Consider the following 21232-nt stretch of genomic DNA (forward strand, 5'->3'; position numbering starts at 1 on the left):
TGAGAGCCCTAACAATTGTGGTGTCAGGAGGATAACCATCTCATTCTGGCGGCAGCAAAACAAAGGAGATGATGGACTACACAGGTTGCTGCAGGGAGCATACGCCAGTCACGCCTCCATTCACATCAGCAGGGCTGCAGTGGAGAGAGAGATCCTCAGGTTCAAGTTCCTCAGGGTCGACATGGAACTGGGCTGGTCAATGCTAGTGTACATTTAGCTATTCTTATTCCTGTTCGTATGACATCTTGACTGTGTACACTGCGGTGCACAGTCATCACTACAATATTGCTATATTGTATATATCGTTGTAATATTGTATATTAGGTCTATTACGTATGTACACCAACACACCAAACTGGCCTTGAGTATATAATGTGCATACATATGTATCTGAATCTGGACAAACTGGTTTCCACATTACACAAAAGCTTCAGAGCTTAGTCATTATGTGTGTGTCAATTTTTTAAACACTGTTCTAAACTGTGTTCTCACCTTTGTATTCACTTTTCCCAAGGACAAAATAAAATAAAAAATAAACAAACGTATTACCTAAATGAAGTTCTCTGATATGCCATAACCGTGTGAACCCTGATACTTAAGTGTTAAAAAAAACTATAGCCCACAAAGTTCAGTTACAAATATGTATATTCAACTTATCTTACATTGCTGTTGAATTTATGTCTGTTAAACGGGCAATTAACTAATAATAATGGAATTCACTGTAATGCATCAAAATATTTATCTTCAAAAAGGAATTGGCTCCATTGCATTCACTGTAAAACACAAGACATTCAAAATAACTGATATGGAAATACAGGGATTCTTAGATTTCTCTCCTGGTTGGATTGCTGTTATCAGGAGGTGTGTCCATCTGTTGAAGTAATACATGATAAACCCATTAAGAACCGAGGCCGATTCTACAAATACTTTCTAAATCAGTAGTTCTCAAACTATAATTAAAAATTATTCAACACTTTCAAGATTTTTTCAAAAATGTAAAAAAATAGCAGATGTGCAAGCTCGCAGTGCGGCACGATGGCTTAAAACACAGATGGGTTAAAATACTATGGATAAAAATAAAGCTCATATGTGTCCAGAGTTGGGGAGCTGATACTGGATGACTGTTATCCCAGATCAGCAATAGCCTGTTCCACTCACCTGTGCAAAGTAGCACTTTCTCCCAGGAACAAGTGTTTTACATGACATCACTTTCCTCAGTGTTTCATGCAGTGATGTTGATAACTCACGAGTGTCATGAACCTGGGAGCAGATATGTCACACCTGTTCACTCTTCAGCACACTTATCCCAAAATGATTTCATGTGTGGTGATGTTCCTGACTTGATATCATTTTAATGACCTATTAATTTAAGCATAGAATATCGGTATGCATTATGCTGCTGTGTCCATACATACCCTCATGCTGTCCAGACAGGCACTCCTGAAGTCCACATTACTGCTGCTGCTCACAATAGAGATGGCAGAACTCACAATCACCTCAAGAGCTGAGCACAGCTTCTCTTGGGCCTGACACATAATATAGTAAAACACAAATATGTCTAAAGCACATTATACACGCAATATTGAACACATTACATTTTTGTCTTTAATGTGTCTCTCATGTGGCCTACCTTGTGTCTCCGTCTCTGGATTTGAAGTGTATTCTTTAGCTGTGTCTGCAGTGCTGTTGTTAATGCCTGTTTGTTGTGACTCAAAATGTCCTCCAGGTGTCGCTCTAACAGCTCCTCTGTGGCTGCAGGAGGGTCACAAATGTTACCATCATTCCTGAATAAGATGAGTTCTACTGACAGGCCGCACATTCTGTGTTCTGCTGAGATCATTGCTACATTGAAAATCTGTTATGAATATCTTCCAGGGTATTGACAAGAATATGTTACAGTTTTAAATAGTTGAGGGCTCTACTTTTTTTTTATCAGAAGTTCATAATCCTTACAGCTCTGTCAAATCTTCTTCTTGTTTTTTAGTTTAATAATGTGTGAAAACCAACCAACCACTATATACACTATATATATATAATGGCTTATAATTTGTTCTTGGAAACCCATACACAAACATATAGCCTATATGGTTCCTTAAAACAGCCCAAAGTATGAAATCATGGGCCACTGAGTACACAGAGGCTATGAGTTCCAGCTGTATCCAGCTGTGTCTCTCACCCATAACATCAGAGAGCTGAATGGTGAAAGGGTCACTGTGTTGCAGGAAGAGATATAGCGTGAGACTCTGCTCTATAGCGGCAGTGCTCCATTCTGGCTCCAACTCTTCGCTGTTATCATGCTCCACACTGTATACAGTGCCACTGCTGTGCACAAGGTCTAGTAGGACACATAACATATAACTTTTTCAAAGTAGAGAATCAGATGAGAAGCAGAAAGAAGAAAATGAGTGTCCATTATGATGGCATCTGGTTTCGAGAGTAAGTAATCTTAAAGGCATGTTGGTAAACACTTTGTTAATGAAAGTCTTTGAAATGTTGTAATTACCAGCATTTTCTTTTGCGTAAGCATTTCACAATGTGTGTTGTGTAGCTGTATACCAAACATAAACACAAAACTACAAAAGTCTTTTGTCTTAGTCTTTGACAAGTTGGTCAAAGTTGTCAACACAACAAGCATGAGGAGGCATTGGTACATAATGTTTATTGAGACTTGGATGTCTACAGTACATGACTGTGTCAATTGCCTTCGTAAGCGGACTTCTTAAATTTTGCCCCTAACAAATACCCCCATATAATAATAATACTAATAATACTTATAATAATAATAATAATGAAACAAATAAATATCAAACAAAATCTTCTTTTTTAATCAATAAAAATAAATTAAACTATCAAAAACACTGAAAATTTAAACAAAACCCTGTATTACAAAACTATAACAACCTTCCTTCCCATTAAACAAAACTAATTTCAAATAATCACAACTTATCTGATTATATTGTGTCGGCCACCTGACTTGACGAGGCAAACACAATACACTGCAGCTCTCAGAGAGCTTTCAACAATCAAAACCACCTGTATGCATGTGAAGGTGGAGGTTTACCTGTAGAGGTGGAGCAGTGGAGGCCACTCAATCCCAGGTCCTGACAGTCAAGACTAGCAGGCAGGTCACTGAGGAAAGCTGAGGGACCCAGGATTGGCAAGTTACTGGGGCTATACACCAATACCTGGCCACACATACAATCAAGGAAGAGAATATCTATATGCGCTTATGTCTGTGCGCGTATGCCTTTCAATATATAGCCTATACACACAATATGATTTATTTCCATCTCATATAGTAATATAAAACATAAAGGATATTTGTATTTGTGTGAGTCGAGTTGCCAGGTTGGGGTATGGCAGCACACAGGGGCTGATTATGGTGAGTGGCTGGAGGCTGAGCTCTCCATACAGGCCTCTGTCCATGGCGTCAGGGGGGATAGTGATTGGCAACCTCGCTCCAAGGTCAGGGTGCCCTCCATGACACCAGACTCTTTCTCCTATGCACGCTGGAGGCCTGCAAACAACCAGGCAGGAATCAGTTCAAGGGGCACCCTGATGGCTCAACCACTTATTGTGCATACTGATGACAATGTAGGTTCGAATTTGACTCAAGACCTGTGCCACGTCATTCGCCCCTGTCTCCCTCCACTGTGTTGTCTAATAAAGCAAGAATGCCTAAACATCCTGTTTTGGTATTTCACATTCTTGAATAAATAAAAAGGGACAAAACACACACACACACACACACACACACGGCTACTCACTGTGCACTGCAGGTGACATCCAAGATCATTGCTGACTGGTCATTCAACATAACTTTGCTTTGTATTTTTCCACTGCAAGCACACATGGAAAGCAATAACATGGCAAAATATTTAACAAAGGACAATACTGCTGAAAGTGAGGAAGACCCTGAGGAAGGCAGTGTGCCTGCCAAAACGTTGGCTAATCTCTCTCGTCCGCTAATAAAATCAGACTTTGGCGCTTAAGCTACAAGTGTGTAGCTACTTTGATCTTCTATCGTTAAAGAACCATACCACAGGTCTCTGCATCTGCGGTGGTGGGTTGAGTATTCTACATCTATGCCACCCATTTTCCATTTATTTAAGTCCTACAGTACATGTTTCTATATTTTTAGACTGGTGTGATGTGTGAACCTCTATTGTGTTTTGTTTCTTGTTGCAAAATGCTAATTGGGGACAAGAAAGGCATACCTAAATATTCGTTCACATTTCTCCTCATCTGAGTTCAGTTTGAGGTGGATAATCACCTGTGAAAAGATGAGAGGAGGCAACGTTCAGATGACAATCTCTTGGGTATAATATTTTGACTAATGATGGATGACCAACTAAAATGAGTCCTTCCTCACCCCTGCGTTTACCAGACTAAGCCCATGTAAAAAATCATATGCACGCAAACGCCACCCTGGACTGAACAGTGTACCCACTCTGGCCTAGGGATAGAGAGAGGGGGGAAAAGTCAAATTTAGTTCAATTTAATTTCCAAATGAAATGGTTCCCATTCTCTTAGACTTAAATATATAAAATGTGAAAACATGTCAAATCAGTATTGAAAGGGAGATTCTCTTAATTGTTCACCAGACATAAATAAGGGAAATTATACTAAATAATGCTAAATACTACTTCCAAGTGGTCACCTGAAGGGAGAGCAGGAAGTGGGGGGGACCATACATCTCAGTGAAGCCACGCAGTTCCTCAATGTCAGGCTCAGAGGCAGAGCACAGGACAGCAGAAGGAAACAGTCTTTGACACAATTCTGTTTGGACCAACACAGGCCAACAGGCAGAGGGCAAGCAGAGTGAGTGGACCTAAATATGTACAGTATAATATGTATTAGATAGTGAGTGTGTGTGTGTGTGTGTGTGTGTGTGTGTGTGTGTGTGTGTGTGTGTGTGTGTGTGTGTGTGTGTGTGTGTGTGTGTGTGTGTGTGTGTGTGTGTGTGTGTGTGTGTACCTAGTTGGGCTTCATCCAATTTTATATCTGCACACCATGGACCTGCAGCTGCAACTGTATACACAGATGATGACTTGAGCTACAGAAAATCAGGTTGTGTCTTGTTTTTCTTGTAATTAAATAAATGCAATCTGACCAATAGCCTATAGCACAACATTTGTGATGGCAGTAAATCTACTACAACTATTTTTGTTTCAAACTGTGGAACAAGCAGGTCCTGTGCTGTCTAGTAGTTTATTTCAGACTATTACCAGTACAGGTGTGGTTGTCAGCTTTAGACCCCAACAGAAACAACAACCCTCCTGCTGCTGAGTAACTATGACCTGGCACATCTCTCTGCTTTCTTAACAGCATCAGCCATTGTACAGCCTATAATAAAAAGAAGGGGGGAAAAAACACTTAATCGACAATAAAGATGATTCTGATAATGCTGGACCGCAACATTGAAATGCTACTAAGCAACTTCATATATTAGCTATTTGATTAATGCTTTCCTCATGAACGGACAGGCTAGCCTGTAAATTAGCTGTTTCCTGGCTGCTCTGGCTGCAACTAATTGAATTGGACATGCAGGTTATAGCTTATGCATGTTCACTTTCAAACATTTGGTCATTTGTGTAGGCTAATTGCTAGCTAGTGTACAAAGGAAGTCGTAAAACTTGCCTTATGTATTTCTCTTATCATCTTCAGGGTCCAGAGCTAGGGTCGTTCTGTTAGATGAGTTGACTCAGCTCGTCAGCTGCAGCTGGTGGTTCCTACTTCGCGCCAGAAACGCATTTTTCCCCCAAGCCAAATGTATTTCAGTACAATCCGTAGTACGACGGTGTCGCTTGCTGTTCCTTTCAGCAGTGATCGAAGAAGTACTCACATGTTTTACTTTGGTACGTATCTACAATGTAGATATACTACAAGTAGAAGCCCCGTATTCAAAATGTACTTGAGTAAAAGTACAAAAGTATCGGTATCAAAATATACTTAAAGTAGCCCAAGTAAAAGTAGGCTAGCCTACTCATTGTGCAAAATGTCCCATTTCACGAGTTCGAAATGTATTAAAAAATCTTTTGAAAATAGCCAATCTACAAGCTTACAATGCATCGTGATGCACTGTGAGCTTGTAGATCTGCTATTTTCAAATGGCCAAATATAAATATGGCTGAAGCAGTTAATGTATGTTTTGTAATAATAATCTAAATCTACCAGTAACTAAAGCTGTCAAATAATTGTAGAGGAGTAAAAGTACAATATTTGCCTCTGAGATGTAGTGGAGTATACTGTAAGTAAAAGTATTGAAATTTGTAAATACTGAAGAAAGAAAAACATACCTCAAAATTGTATTTAAGTACAGTACTTGAGTAAATATACAATAGTTACTTTACTCCACTGTCTTTCAGAGAGAATTGTAAATGGAATCATACATTTCACTCACCACATCCAATTGGCTTCTTTTCCTTGTCTGGAATTAGCCTAATGATCATTGGTTATAGGCTAATTTCAAACAACATCATTGGGGGGTTATAGGCCCTAACCCCCAAGTAATAAACAAATCATCACATAAGGGCACGGTCTGGATTGACAGCCACAATGTGGCCACAAAGAGACATGTATGAAACAGTCCCTTGTGAAGTTGTCAGGCAGTAAAAGCAAAACGTATTTTACCTTTTGAATGATGAGTGATATTTCCACACTGGCATACCGGAAAAAGACATGGACCACTACTTGAGTAGCAGTGCACTAAATCAGTGGTCCTCAACCTGTGGGTCAGGACCCCCAGGAGGGTCCCCACATGATTTTTTTTGGGGGGGGGCCCCAGTGGACAGTAAAGTGACTAGACCTTTTAAATACCTAAAAAGGTCTAGTCACTTTACTGTCCACTGGGGCCCCCCACCAAAACAAAAAACAATACAGCATCAAAAGTAGTCAACTATACTTATATAGTCAAACATTGACCAAATTGTCGAATATTATAAGAGGCAAACATTGTGAAAATAGCTGCTCTACAAGCTCGCGTTGCAAGGCAATTAAGTCAGTTACTGGGAACTCTGAGGGTTAGGGAAAGCGTCGTCATTATTAGGAAATGTGGCAATTTAATCAATGGCATGCGTCTGCTCACTCATAAATGTTACAAATCAGTATCAGTTAACATGAGTTTAATACGGAAGATTGGATAAAGTAAGAGGAATTAATAGATCAGTGGTTGGTTGTCAACCTTTTTTGAGCTCTGGACCACTAGCATATTTCAAACAATTCAAGGGTCAACCCAACCCACCTTTAACTAATCTTACCCCATATCCCCACCCAACACAACAGTGGTCCCCAGGTTGATTCTTAGTCAGTGTGGTGGTCCCCGATTCACAATCAGTTAAAAACCCCTGTACTACAGTATTCTTGCTTGTAGTTGTTGATGTTCAGTGGTGCCATGTCTTCACAAAATCATTTAACAAGTAGGAAATTGACTCAAGTGAACCACAAAGTTGGACATTACCCAATAAGGATAGGTTATTTATTTATTAATACACTAGCAGTTATTAATTTTTTTCAGAGGATGTACTATAAAAACATTCAACATTTTCACAGGAAATGAAAGGCCAAAATCATGGTTTATTGCAGGAGGCTGTCACATAAGTTATCATGCTCTCCAACTTCTTAAATCATTTCCCTTCTTTCTCAGACCACTCTTTGTATCCACCGGCATAGTTACGAGCACTGAAACAAAAGACAAAGGCACCAAAGGTAAATGTCAAAACAAGAGCATCATGATAGTACAGATTAAAAACGCAATAGGCAAATGTACTTCTGTGAGGAATTAAAGTAGGACAACTCTACTGGGCACTGAAAGTACACATGGAGTTATTTGTGTGTGCATTAGATCAAGGGTCTTCAAAGCTTTTCAGGCAAAGGAAGCTGATAGAGAGATGTAGCAGGGACACCCTAATAAGACCCTAAATGTTCCAGGTTCCGTCGACAGGCTTTTTACCAGGTTAAACTGTCAATTAGCAGTTAGGGGGCGAAACTATAAAAAATATGTACACTTTTGCTTGACTGGCTCTATATTGTTTAACTACTGTTTTCTAAATTTGCTTTGCTAATATGTTTGAATCATGTTAATGTGTTTTTCAGAGAAAAAAAAACATTCCTATCAAAACATTATTTGGTGGCCCACCCGCAGTGACTCTGAGGAACCCCTAGGGGTCGCAAATCCCCTGTTGAATAGACCCCTTAACAGACGATGTCACACTGAACCAGTATACGCGCAATGAAACCCATTCTGTCAGGTCTTGCTAGGACACGCCTCACTAGCCAACACACAAGAGGGGGTTGGGGTGTGCTGAAACCAGCGGACCCAAAAACAACAGGTTGGGAATTGATTGTGTGAAACAATCACCTGTGCGTCCAGTCTCAATGTTAGTAAACAAATAATTGGTCTATACCATGGGTTTTCAACTGGTGGTCCGTGGACCACTGGTGGTCCGTGAAGGTATTGCATGTGGTCCCTGATTAAGCATATAGTTATGTTAGTTACAGTGAAGATTTGTATTTTATCGACCACTGGTTGAGAAACCGTGCAGTGAATGACCTGGTGACGTATAATGACGCGTCAATGTTGTCAGTTACTGGGAAGTCGGATGTCAAGAACTTCCACAGAAATGAGTTAGAATCTCAAGGGAAACTGTACCGGATTGCCTGTTTGAGTCACCATTATTAGGAAATGTACCCATAATCAATCGCATATGTCTGCTCGCTCATACTTAAGTTGCAATGAATCAGTTAACATGAGTTTTTTTTAGCTCTGGACCACTAGCACATCTCAGTTAAATGAGGGCTTGATTTAATTCACCTCAAATTAACAAATAAAATTAAGCCCTTAACAGTCATTATTTAATTTCAAGCTTTTCCCCCATATCACCCCTCCCAACACAACAGTGGTACTCAGGTTGATTCTCAGTCAGGGTGGTGGTCCCTGGTTCATAATCAGTTGAAAACCCCGGTCTATACCCATGCATTAGCCGTGAGGACCGGTTAATAAAGGAACAATTAGCCAATTTTCAACCTTATTTCCATGTATTAGTCATAAATTAGTCATTAGTCATTAAAAATCCTTGCCAATCTATAGTGACCTGTGGCAGCCTAGTTTACTACATTGATGAGGTAGAATACATTACTGGGTGGTGGAGGAACTACAGATTTCCAAATGTACTATGTAGGGGGTGCAAAAGTTAACCGAACTAATTAACTTAATTGATTATAAAGAAAATATCGATTTGTAATAATAATCGATAGTTGAAATTTCCAAAAAAATTAAAAACAATTGCCTGTCTACAATCTCAGACGCATCGTGATGTGACATGTTGTGAGCTTGTACAGTAGATTGGCTATTTTCACTACTTTTGTGTGTGACATTGTTTTAAAAATGTTTATTCTATTAATCGAAAAAGTTATCAATATTATAATCGCTTAGAAAATAATCAATAGTTGCAATCCTAGTACAATGTGATTGTTGTCCACAGTAACGAATGCGAAGGAAGTAACCTGACCAATTCACAAGCCTTATTTAGAGGTTCAACTTCCTTGGCATTCATTCTGCAGTTATTTGATGAATTGTAAATACATATTTGCTGATGAGAACCATACCCACTATGTATACTGTCTGGTACATGTAGGCACTGTCGGCAAGGCTCTGAGAGCAGAAGCAGAAATTGTATTGCATCAATTGAATACTGTGACCATCAGTAGCAGAGATGTCCACGAGTCTTTGAGCTCGAGTCCGAGTCAAGTCTCAAGTCTTTGAGGCTCGAGTCGAGTCAAGTCTCAAGTCTTTGAGGGTTGAGTCGAGTCGAGTCCGAGTCAAGTCTCGGGTCTTTGAGGCTCGAGTCGAGTCGAGTCTCAAGTCTTTGAGGGTTGAGTGGAGTCGAGTCCGAGTCAAGTCTTTGAGGGTCGAGTCCGAGTCAAGTCTCGAACTCGAGTCCCTAACTCGAGTCCCCATCTCTGATCAGTAGTAATGATTACAATCCACAACAAAGTGGTGAAGTTATCATTTAGGCTGTGTTTGTCCACCAAAAGAGTTTCTTCCCAGCTGACAATGCCAAGTGCACGCCTAAAAACACTTCCAAACGAGTTTAAAATATTTCGGCTCTAAGCAAGCAGATAAAAAACAGACTTTCAGCACCTCGTTACGCTGCTGGAGTTCCTAAAAATGCAGCACTCCCATATTAAAACAATTAAAAACATACGCTTTGCTCAGGAAGAAAATCATCTTGGTGTACACAGCCCCTTAAGGCTTATTTGTGTGAAACTACTCGTACTATTATGTAAAGAAATTAATTCATATATTTACTTCTGGAATCCCTGTGCCCGTGCCTTGTCTGTGGCCATCCCACCTCGTTTGCCCATCTGGCAGTGGAAGATTAGTTCTGGTGCATCCAGTTGTGGCTTGGTCACCCCATATTTTGTCTTGAATTCTGCAGGGTCCAGTGCAAGAGCACTTTCCACTGTATCAACTAGTAGGGAAGATAGGAAACACAATAACCAATAACCATTGATCAAGTATTCATGCAAGTATTCAAGCATTCATCTGTCCTATACCACTTTTCTTCCTTCCTTCATGTAATAAATCGCACCAAATTTGAATGTTTATAGTATTCTGGACGGAACATGCCAGGTGGCATAAGTTTTAAAGCGAGAATCCGTAGGTTTTATGTCCCCTTCAAACGGATTGCATTTGTATCATCCATGCAGGATTCAAATTCAAGCCCGGTTCTCCAGTGTGGGAAGTCAGACATCTACCGCAAAAATCCATGACGGAATTCCTGCCTGTCCAGAAATATTGGGCTCTGTACTTGTCAACCAGTATGTGTCCTACCCTGCACCAGAGTCTAAATTCCTCAGTGGAAGAATAGGCAAGTGGCTTTGAGACCTTAGTGTCCCCATAAGTGTCAACCCCTGAGAGTATGTGAATAGAAAATAACTAGCACATCTGCAGTAGTTGGAGGTGGTCCAAAATTCCTGTTCACTTTCCCAACAATAAAAATCATGCGGGCTGGGAGGACACACAAATACAGGTTTGCATACTACACATTTTGTGAGTGTGCTTGTTTAGTTTAGTAAACAAGTGAGGCTCCCGTCATGCATAATTGTTTACATTTTACTCTTTAAAGTAATGCTGAACTTTGGTAGAACCCTGGGCTGTATACAGTGCAGCTACGTGTGTGAGGACGTTTGATAGTGTTTATGGACAGATAAATCTCGCATTGTGTGAATAGCAAACAAAAGAAGGGTGATTATCAGGATGACGCAATATAACCAATAAAGAGCATGAAACAGATGTGTTGCAGAGTTTATAGCTATTGCTCATTTTCAAGTCTTGTTCCTAGTTGGGCTTTACATATTACAAAATGTAATTCAAATATACAGCTTTCATTGTCATAAAACCACAATACACTAGAGATACACTACTGATGTAAAATACAGTACACTACAGATATCAAATACAGTTCAAATATCTAATATACCGTACATGAATCATGAATCATGAATCTTTCTGTGTGTGTGTATGAGACCTGTGACTTTTCAACAACAAAGAACGAGAGAAAATAGAAGATATCTGAAAATGTGAAAATTCTCACACATCTATTTATTTGAGTGTAGATCCCCCCCATGTAATTTATATAATTCTTAGCGAAGCTCACCGGGGATGTGGATAGAACCTGGAATGCATCCTTTATCCACTTCTTCTTTAGAACGAACATCAACCAAAAGAAGACTCTGGCTCTTCTTCAGGAGTGCCTGAAGATCTGCATAGGAAATGTCCTTGTCTGCTAGAAAGATAAACAAAAAATATAAAATATAAATCACATTAAACACACAATGGTTAAACCTCCTGAAAAAACAACAACAATGGAACAAATTACACTTGAGTTCCAACCCCTCACACTGTGGGCAACCTTCATCATTGCATTAGACTTTCCCATTAACGAGCCCCACCAACACAAGCACCCACATACAGTATCACACACACGCTCCGGATCCGTGCCCATTCCGCTCAGATGCCAAAACACATGATCGCGACCCTTACACATGGTCAGACCCACACACACACAAACACACACACACATACACACACACATATGTATAATCCACTGATAATCTCACTCCATACCCTCTCCTTTGTTTTTCTTTGTTTTACTATCATATTATTTTTTAATTAATAAAGGTTCTCTGTGCATGTGCACGAGTGGGGTGACTATGGCCTATGGGAGAGTATTGCAGATATATGATACAGTGAGAGATGAGGATATTCATGTCATCTGAAGAAAAGAAAAGAAAGATAAAAGCGTTTTAGGTTTGGAAAAGCTTGAGGAGGACATTTGAAGGCGATTCCACTAGTACCGGTACATTTTTTTTAGGCTGTGGTTTTACTGTAGGCGGGGGTTAGGCTGTGATTCTCTCCGTCATGAAGTTTCATTGTAAACAAACCTATTTGGAAAAATATGTTCTATTTTGATAGGGATAGTCATGAGAAATTTGCAAGCCTGTATAATATAGTGTAATATTGTATCATGTCTAGTGCCAAGAACAGACCTGTACATTGGGGTACCAGCAGCCTACCTTGCGTCAAAGGTGCTGAACACAGAAGAAAAAGAAAATGCTCCCATCGCAACCATCTCCCATGGGGAACATTCCATTCCAGAAGATTGCTTTGCCATGTGTGTACTCACACTCCCATTTAGATCAAACATTGCAGGTGTGTGCAATGCCCAAAATTACCTTTTGATATAGTGTGGCATGCACAGTCCAATTATGATTGGCCAATCTTGCCATTAGGACTGGTTTTATTTTCCCACATACCGTAATATAGTTGAGGCTTAAAACACAGCTTGCATTGTAGTGCTATGATGTACATAGACAGCATGAATAAACAATTTTAAATTGACCATGCTATTAACAGCACTTATTTATATACAAACTAAAAGAAAAATCAAGTTGACATTAGACACATTGACATGTGATTTGTAATGGTCTCCTGATGTCTCTTCCCTGTCTCCAGCAATGTTCTTCACAGAGGATGAAAGATAAAGGTAGTGACCATTTCCCCCACCTCCCCAACTACCAAATAACCCAGTTGTCAGGCATACCCTGGGGGCAAAGTCGAGAAAGACAATGCTATATTGTTCCAAGTCATTCATTGTGTAAAATGCTGCAAGCCAATTACTACTGAACCTTCCTAGACCAACTGAAGACCATTTTTAGAAACCCATGCAGATAACTAGTTCTGGTCCATAGCGTTAGAAGGAGTTCTCCCTCCTTCTAATCTAACGCTATGGACCAGAGCTTGCAGATAACTATCATCATGTTAGTTGTAAATTTGGACAGTTACAATGTGTTTTACACTAGCCTTGGATCAAGACTATCATAGATGTATTTTATCGATTTTTTCATTTGCATATCAATGATATGATATCAGATAGGAAAGTAAAAGTCAGCAGTGGTGTAAAAAGTACTCACATTTCTTACTTAAGTAAGAGTATCAATATTGCAATGTAGAAATACTCTAGCTATTACAAGTAAAAGTCGGTATTGCCATCAAAATGCACTTAAAGTACCAAAAGTAGAAAAGTACTCAGTATGCAGAATGTCCCATTTCACAAATCTTTCGAAAATAGATCTATACAAGCTCAGCTTGTAGATCGGCTATTTTCAAATGGCCAAAATGTATATAGGGCTGAAGTGGCTAATGTATGTTTTGAAATAATAATCAAAATCTACAAAGTAGTAACTGAAGATTTCAAATAATTGTAGTGGAGTTAAAGTAAAGTATAATATTTGCCTCTGTGATGTAGTGGCGTAGAAGTACAAACTACTGAAAATTGGAAATACTCCAGCAAAGTAAAAATACCGAAGTACAGTACAATACCTATGTACTTATAGTTACTTTACACCACTGAAAGTCAGACTCGATACATACATCTATGATAGTCTTGATGATCCAAGGCTATTTTTACACATACTAGACACAACTGTCCAGGGCTCCAGGCACACGGTAATGAGAGAATGTTACTGTAATAAATCATTTCGTTTTACTGTTGAACATATTGCCTTGTTGGTTAACATTTTAACAGGCTATAGGCACCACAACATATTGTATCGAGATGGTTTGAGTATTTCGGAAGCAATTGTTTCACATAGACTTACGTGGTGCAATACATTACAATGAAACCGATCCATACGGGACATAAAATATGAAAACCTCACTTGCGTTTGCCATTGTGACTATTGTGTGGTCTCACTGTTACTATTAAATAATCATTGACAGTATTTCATAAAACAACCCTTCATTGTTTGCTCAATAATCATTGGTTTATCTTACCCAGGGAAGGAGGGACCTTATCTAAATATCACCAGCTACTTCCTATTTCCACCTAAGGTTTCAAAATAAAGGTTGTTATGTACCAGTCCCGATCGCGAATCAGTGGATACAGGATAGATGGGCACAGCAGGCACTAGAGACATCTGGGCACCTAGATGTAAAATTGTCTATTTGGTAATTTTTTTTGTTAATTAAGTAATGTCAAGTATACATGATGTGAACAAGCACAGTAGCCTACATCATTATCAGACAAATGTTATCCTTCAACTTCTTGTTTATGCCCCAAAATGACTGGATATACTGTAGTCATTTGTAGCAATTGTAGAAATATTAGACCTTAATTGTCAAATGTTTAATATTTAAAAAGAAAATCAAATATTTATATATATATATATATATATATATATATATATATATATATATATATATATATATATATATATATATATATATATATATATATATATATATATATATATATATATATATATATATATATATATATATATATTATGTTTTGGAAAAAAATGCCAATTTAACACTGAGGTGCCCACTCTTCCTTGGTGCCCATCTATCCTGTTACCAGTCCATAGCGTCTAGATATGCTAGACATATAGATATACTACGCTTGTAATTGTAGAGTAGAGTAGAGTTATATCGGTAAAAGTAGGCCTACGTTGCATTTTGAACTAGTACCACAGGCTATTTTCAACCTCTTGGATATCTTAAGAATCTTAACCACTGCTTATTTAATTTTTGTATTCATTTATTATTCATTCATTTTGCGTGACACATTGCAAACAAAACAAATTACACTTATTTTTAACTTTTTTTTTTTTTTTAAGTTTATTACAAAAGTTTGGGCAGATTAATATTTACATCCATCTGTCATAGCATTATTAATATCCTATCATAAATCTACAGATGTTAATTTGCCAGCAAATAAACCTGTAGTTTCATTAGGTTCAAAATTGTTCATATAGCACATCACTTTTAGCATCAATTCACAAAAATCAAAAGTTCTTATGTGAACTATACAATAATTGTATATTCAATGTAGAAGAAGAATGTAAACAACTTTCGTATTGTGCCACTGGACACAACACAATCCTAATAGAATAGTGTTACACAACCGGTAGTTAGTGACCCATCGATAGATGTTAGGGGCTACTGTTAATATATCGGGTCCTGATGTCTTCTAGGCATGATTTGAATCCCAATTTCAGCACTTCTATTAACAGCCATTTAGCTTTGTCTCTCATTAGCCTGTTGCTGTTTCCCCCATGGCCCCATCCTGTCAAGGTCTGACAGTGCAACAGGGATGTGGCTTCTCCATTACAGCTCACAGAGGTCCTTCTGTGCTGTAAGAAGGGTTCCCCAGTCCATCAGGAGAGTCTGGCGTTGTTTTACTACACGCCTTACGCTTCCAGAGGATGACAGCGGCTAGGGAGAGGAGTGTGATGAAGGCCACCCCTCCCCCTATGACCCAAGCCATCACTCCATGGCTGGACGATTCTGGAGGCTCATACTCCATACAAGAGGACTCTGAAGGAACACTCTGTCCTGCCTTGTTCACTGCCGCTACGCACACATTGTCTCCAACCTCCAGGGACTCTACCAGGCCCCTCCGCAATGCCTCCCCAAATTCCAGGGCTGGCCCTCCTTTCCCCTCAACCACCACTCTGTACTTGGATACCACCGAGGACGGGGCACACCACTGGACCTCTACTTTGTCTCTGACGCGGACTAGCCGCTTGAGCCGTGGAGCGTGAGGTCGCTGGTCGGCTCGGCTGACGCCAGGACAGAGGCACCCAGTTTGCTCTGCGAGATGTGCACAAGGCTGCTGGTCTTCCATGCAAGGGTTGTATTTGCAGGGCTTGGGGGGGGGTTGATGGTGGAGGACGAATGTAGACTTTGTGATAGAAGGCACACTTGGAGAGGAGCTGTGCTCGTCGTCGTAGTCTTTGTAGTCTTCGTCTGAGCCCTCGTTCATGAACACAATCCGCGGACGGGTGACAGGAGGGGAAGTGGGGACGGCATGGGCACAGAGAAGGGATGGGAGGTGGGATGAAGAAGGACGGAGGAAGGAGGTAGGGGTCAGCAGCAGTATAAGCACAGCCAGGTTCCAGTGAAGTGACATGATCTCTGTGAAAAGAAATGACAAAGTCGATTCTTAGATGTTTACAAAGATACAATGACCAAAAATGGGTATACTATGGCTGCAATATTTTATTTATAATGCACTTTTCATCTGTCTGTGTGTAAGTACAGTATGTATGTACAGTATGTATGTATGTATGTACTGTCTGTCTGTCTGTCTGTCTGTCTGTCTGTCTGTCTGTCTGTCTGTCTGTCTGTGTATAGTATGTCTTTCCTTCTCATATCTCAAGAACCGTTCATCCGAATGACTCTGAACAGGCATACGTTCCGAATGATGCCCAATCCCCAAACGGGCACTACACGCGTTAAAGCAAATCTCAAAGTGGAACAAATGTAAACAACAAAATGATTCTGAATCTTTGTCAGTATCTGCGTTGTGTGTTTATATGTGAATGCCAATTCTAAAGAACTCAACTTCTTTGTGTTATGAAGAAATCAGCGAAGCATATATTCAAGATAAGAAGAAACAAAAGCAGCACACAATAAAATCCCCAGTGCTGAGATCATATCAATGTATCAAAATGGACACTTGGGACCGTTAGGTTGGTGTGGCAACAGTAGTGATAGTGACTAAACACAGAAATTGTATAGGCTTTAGAAAATAAAACAGTGGTCAGAAAGAAAATGGTGAGATTATCTATAAATATCATAAATTTTCTGTGACAATTATGTTAATGCAGCTAATGTTTTTGATACGTAGGCCTAGTCACTTAACTTAGCTGAAGTACAATACCATAACAGGGAAATTATCATATTCGTGACAAATGTTGACCATTGTTGGCAAACCAGACAGATTCTATGAGAATATAAACTGTCTGATCTAAAATTATATCGATGCCAAAAACATTGAGACAGTCATCTTACAGAATTTGAAATGTACAGCTTGTGGTTTTGAATTGTTGCCACAGTTTTTTGGTTGTGATCAAAGAATGCACACACATACAGTTAAGTCTTTACCATTTTAGGTTTGATAGGAGTTAAATTAACCCATAGATGTATTTAACCATAGCATAAATTGATTAAATGAAGTAAAGCAAACAAATAAGCAAAAGTCTGTAAATGTACCTGATGAATGGGAACGGTTTCTGTGTCTCCTTCTGTTCTCGCACTCTGTCTCTGTCCTCAATGCACGCTTGCTTGCTCGCTCTCCTCCTTTCGTCTCACTGTTTTTGTTCCCATCAAAACTTTCCCCTCCTCCTCCACACCCCTTCATTTTCTCCCCTCAGTGCCTCTCTCTCTCTCTCTCTCTCTCTCTCTCTCTCACACACTCTCTCTCTAGCTCTCTTTTGTCTCTCTCACGTCACAGCCCCCTTCACCCACCCTCCTGTCGCTCCTTGTGTGTGTGTGTGTGTGTGTGTGTGTGTGTGTGTGTGTGTGTGTGTGTGTGTGTGTGTGTGTGTGTGTGTGTGTGTGAGAGAGAGAGAGAGAGAGAGAGAGAGAGAGAGAGACGGGGCTTTTTGTGCGCTGCCTGGCATGTTAACTTCTTTATAAACAGTCAAGACAGGCTTGTGCCTGTTGTTGTGTTTCACATAAGTTGGTGTGTTTCTCATAAGTTGTTGAAGATATCTGGTTTTGATTTTAAGAGCTGTTTAAAAATTCTCCACTGCATTCAGTGGGTGTTCTTTGTAAACGGTGGTGTAGAAAGAATAAGAGGCTCATGTAACAGCATTTCATTCAATTGACTCATGCATATTAAAGCTTGATAAGCTTGTGTGTTTGTGTCCTGGGGGCTAGGAATGCATGCGGTATGTTTATTCGTCTTCGTCTTCCATCCACTTTGAACCCCATTGTGAAGGGGTAGGGGGGAGAAGCATTTTCTGAACCTCTTAATTCCTTATAAGGGACAAACCTGGCAAAGTGGACAAGTCATTACATGTCACAGCTACCCACATTGCAGCAAGGAGAACCACGATGAGAGTCACCTTCTGTTCTGTATTCTATTCATCAAACCAACCTTCACATCTCAACAGATTTAAGCAACTTCCTGCACTAAAACCTGAAGCTCATTGTAGTTTTGAAGATCAGGTGTCATGATTGTGTAATCCATAGCCAGATCTGCATGACTTCTGCCTGTTCTTGAAAGAAACACCTATATTTCAACACATGGCTTTCCCCCCCACCTTTTTTGGTTTGTTAACCAATTCTACACCCATGTTGGGTGTGCTTAAGGTGAAATCAATCAGGCTGAGTTAACAGAAAGTGACTAAAACTTTAGTGGGTCATTTAAGCTGTCTTTACACAGTTTTAGTGTATGTTCCTCCCATGATGTTCCTTATTAGTTTTTACTAATGGAAATGCAAATTCTGTTTTCTGCTATCGTGCGAAAGCTTTCGTTGAAAATAGCCGATTGACAAGCTCACAACCCAATCACAGCGTGGCGCGTTGTGAGCTTGTCGATCTGCTATTTTCTGCAAAAGCTTTCCCCATAATACAGATGCTGGGATTTAAGTGGTTAAACACAAAACTGTGTAAAACAAAACAACAATCCAAACACTGAAACATCCAGAGAGTAAAACATAGGCAAGATCAAATAAAATCAGGCAGTAAACCAATCAAAACAACCAAATTATTAAGTATGCAACATTGTTAGATAAAGAATTCATGATTCTGATCATGTGGCAGTGATGATGCATCTGACCTCTGTCCCTGAATGGAATGGACATACACTCACTGACATTGGTGTTTTGTGATGACAATGCTATTTGTGGTGAATCAGTGTGCTATGAGCCTGAGAGCATTAAGTGAATAGTCCGGCCTTATTGAAACTATAACAGTGGAGTAGATACATTGTCATGCTATTTGTATTAGTGAGTTCATACTTTTGTGTATGACAAGAGGATATTAAAACACACACACACACACACACACACACACACACACACACACACACACACACACACACACACACACACACACACACACACACACACACACACACACACACACACACACACACACACACACACACACACACAATGACTCACAGAATGTTCTCTCATCATTGTGTCTTTGAGTTAAAGTACGGGGAACAGTTAAAACGTTCAGATCCATTCAGTCTGTCATATAACTTACTAGCCTATCTGCGAGTGACAATTACATACATACTTGTTCACGATGATAGGTACTGTATGCAATGAGGTAGTTGTCTAATCACACGTACACATATTTGGCTCAAATTTGTTCTCTGATATTTTTTCTGTACTGTAATTGTCATTATGTATTTTCTTTCTTGCCTTTTTCAAGTATAGTTTCAGTTGTACAGTACCTTTATTGTGAAAATCCCAATCAAAAGAATATAAAATAAATACCTGCCATGTTAATCATTGATGAATGGCTGTCTAGACACACATACCCTACTCTCAGGTGAAACCATGCAAGGGACAGGAGACAGATCATACCTGAGCCCAGATTACTATCATTGTTTTGTCTCCAATGGTTTTCCAGCGTGATCTGATCTCATATGCAGGTGAATAAAGGTAAATGACTCAACTTTTTTTGTCATAAAATAGGTCATGGACAACAAAAACATGATGAAACATTTAGCAGCTCTCCATCCACTTTTGTAATAGTTATGGGGCATTCTGTTGAGTTCTGAAACAAACTGTGGTTTCAATCAAGGGCCCAATTAGAGAGAGAGAGAGAGAGAGAGAGAGAGAGAGAGAGAGAGAGAGAGAGAGAGAGAGAGAGAGAGAGAGAGAGAGAGAGAGAGAGAGAGAGAGAGAGAGAGTACCATAAACATATGAGTCATAGCAGATGCCAGCCCACGGCAAACCTCCACTCCCAGCATCATGGCTTGTTAGAGCATGCTGCTGGACATGATTCAGATTATGTGCAGATCCTAGGTTTTATTTCATATTGGTACTCCGAGAGCACCAAATGAGAAGAGTTGACATTAACATGCTCTGTAAATGCTGACAGCCCCACCACCACCAATCTGTCAGGGTAGGTTGGTTTTAATTGGGTGTAAATTTACAGTCCTTTAATTCTTAACCTGATCAAACAAAATGGTAAAAAAATATATTATTGAAGAGGTTGTCCATCTGCATGTGAACCAAATAAGGTAAAACAAAATATGTTAATGCATCATGTTATATCTGAACGTGATATCATGACCTCTTTGTTAAGGATTATTTTGGGTATCTATTTTTATTTCAGAAAGAGACATAAAAGGCAGGAGAGATGGGGGGGACATGCGGAAAAAAGTCATGGGTCATCGGATTCGAACCCAGGCCAGCTGTAGCCTTATGTGGTATTCGCGCTTACTCTGTGAGCAGTGGGCGCCTGTATGTGTCAGACTTTTAAACATGTGTGTGGGCCCCCGGACATTGACCATAAATTATGCAATTGCTCCACCTCCTTCCCTCGCCTTCCCACACCTCTCTGAGGAATAGAAAAATTCCTCTTCCAGCAGGAAGTAGTATTGACTTCACCCCATGACCTCTGACACTCACTTCATTCAACAGGAATCCTGGGGATGCCTTGTAATCAGACTCGTCAGAGTTGCTATTGATATTTTTAGATCTAGCAGCAGCATGGAGACAGAAAGTGAAACATGATCACGTTAATTGTAAACAGACAGAGCAGTGACGACTTGGGTCCATTCCCATGTGTGTCTGGGTCTATTGCAGTGGTTCCCAAACTTTTTCGCTCAAGACCCAAAAAAGAAATTAGACGTTCGCCCGGGGACCCAAACATTGTGAAAATAGATCTACAAGCCCGCAACGCATTGCTTCA

General features: G+C 39.8%; 3 protein-coding genes across 4 annotated transcripts; all 3 read right to left on the bottom strand.

Annotated features, from left to right (window-relative positions):
* Nucleotides 1-756: 756 nt before the first annotated feature.
* Nucleotides 757-3223, bottom strand: top6bl (TOP6B like initiator of meiotic double strand breaks). Its single transcript, XM_080415236.1, has 6 exons — nt 3062-3223; nt 2177-2335; nt 1631-1752; nt 1416-1526; nt 1159-1260; nt 757-871 (listed from the first exon to the last, which is right to left on the bottom strand). Exons 1-6 carry the CDS (start codon nt 3195-3197, stop codon nt 824-826), a joined length of 678 nt encoding a protein of 225 aa, XP_080271362.1. The 5' UTR covers nt 3198-3223; the 3' UTR covers nt 757-823.
* Nucleotides 3224-7485: 4262 nt separating this feature from the next.
* Nucleotides 7486-14635, bottom strand: tstd1 (thiosulfate sulfurtransferase like domain containing 1). 2 transcript variants are annotated; one of them, XM_080416059.1, is made up of 4 exons: nt 14224-14635; nt 11661-11786; nt 10310-10472; nt 7486-7680 (listed from the first exon to the last, which is right to left on the bottom strand). In XM_080416059.1, exons 1-4 carry the CDS (start codon nt 14234-14236, stop codon nt 7626-7628), a joined length of 357 nt encoding a protein of 118 aa, XP_080272185.1. In that variant the 5' UTR covers nt 14237-14635; the 3' UTR covers nt 7486-7625. The 2 variants fall into 2 exon arrangements, with proteins under 2 accessions (XP_080272185.1, XP_080272184.1); XM_080416058.1 differs by having other exon boundaries at nt 7488-7680; nt 11661-11789; nt 14224-14634.
* A 496-nt stretch (nt 14636-15131) lies between these two features.
* LOC308075846 (LRRN4 C-terminal-like protein) lies at nt 15132-17726 on the bottom strand. Its single transcript, XM_080415825.1, has 2 exons — nt 17564-17726; nt 15132-16483 (listed from the first exon to the last, which is right to left on the bottom strand). The coding sequence occupies exons 1-2, from the start codon at nt 17709-17711 to the stop codon at nt 15681-15683; spliced, it is 951 nt and encodes a 316-aa protein (XP_080271951.1). The 5' UTR covers nt 17712-17726; the 3' UTR covers nt 15132-15680.
* Between the last annotated feature and the right edge of the window lie 3506 nt (nt 17727-21232).

This window comes from Gymnoscopelus braueri, assembly GCF_963280865.1.
Source record: "Gymnoscopelus braueri genome assembly, chromosome: 20".
Lineage (NCBI taxonomy): Eukaryota > Metazoa > Chordata > Actinopteri > Myctophiformes > Myctophidae > Gymnoscopelus > Gymnoscopelus braueri.

Bases quoted from the DNA above. Each gene is read 5' to 3' on its own strand.
- top6bl (XM_080415236.1), bottom strand. From the start codon at position 3,197: ATGTGTGGCCAGGTATTGGTGTATAGCCCCAGTAACTTGCCAATCCTG. The intron at 2,336-3,061 runs GTAAACCTCCAC...GTGTCCTACTAG, and splicing joins CCACTGCTCCACCTCTACAG to ACCTTGTGCACAGCAGTGGC. The intron at 1,753-2,176 runs GTGAGAGACACA...ACCCTCCTGCAG, and splicing joins TCAGCTCTCTGATGTTATGG to CCACAGAGGAGCTGTTAGAG.
- tstd1 (XM_080416058.1), bottom strand. The intron at 10,473-11,660 runs GTGAGCTTCGCT...CTTCCCTACTAG, and splicing joins AGGTTCTATCCACATCCCCG to TTGATACAGTGGAAAGTGCT. The intron at 7,681-10,309 runs GTAAATATATGA...CTTTTGTTTCAG, and splicing joins CGGGCACAGGGATTCCAGAA to TGCTCGTAACTATGCCGGTG.
- LOC308075846 (XM_080415825.1), bottom strand. From the start codon at position 17,711: ATGAAGGGGTGTGGAGGAGGAGGGGAAAGTTTTGATGGGAACAAAAAC. The intron at 16,484-17,563 runs GTACATTTACAG...TTCTTTTCACAG, and splicing joins AAACCGTTCCCATTCATCAG to AGATCATGTCACTTCACTGG.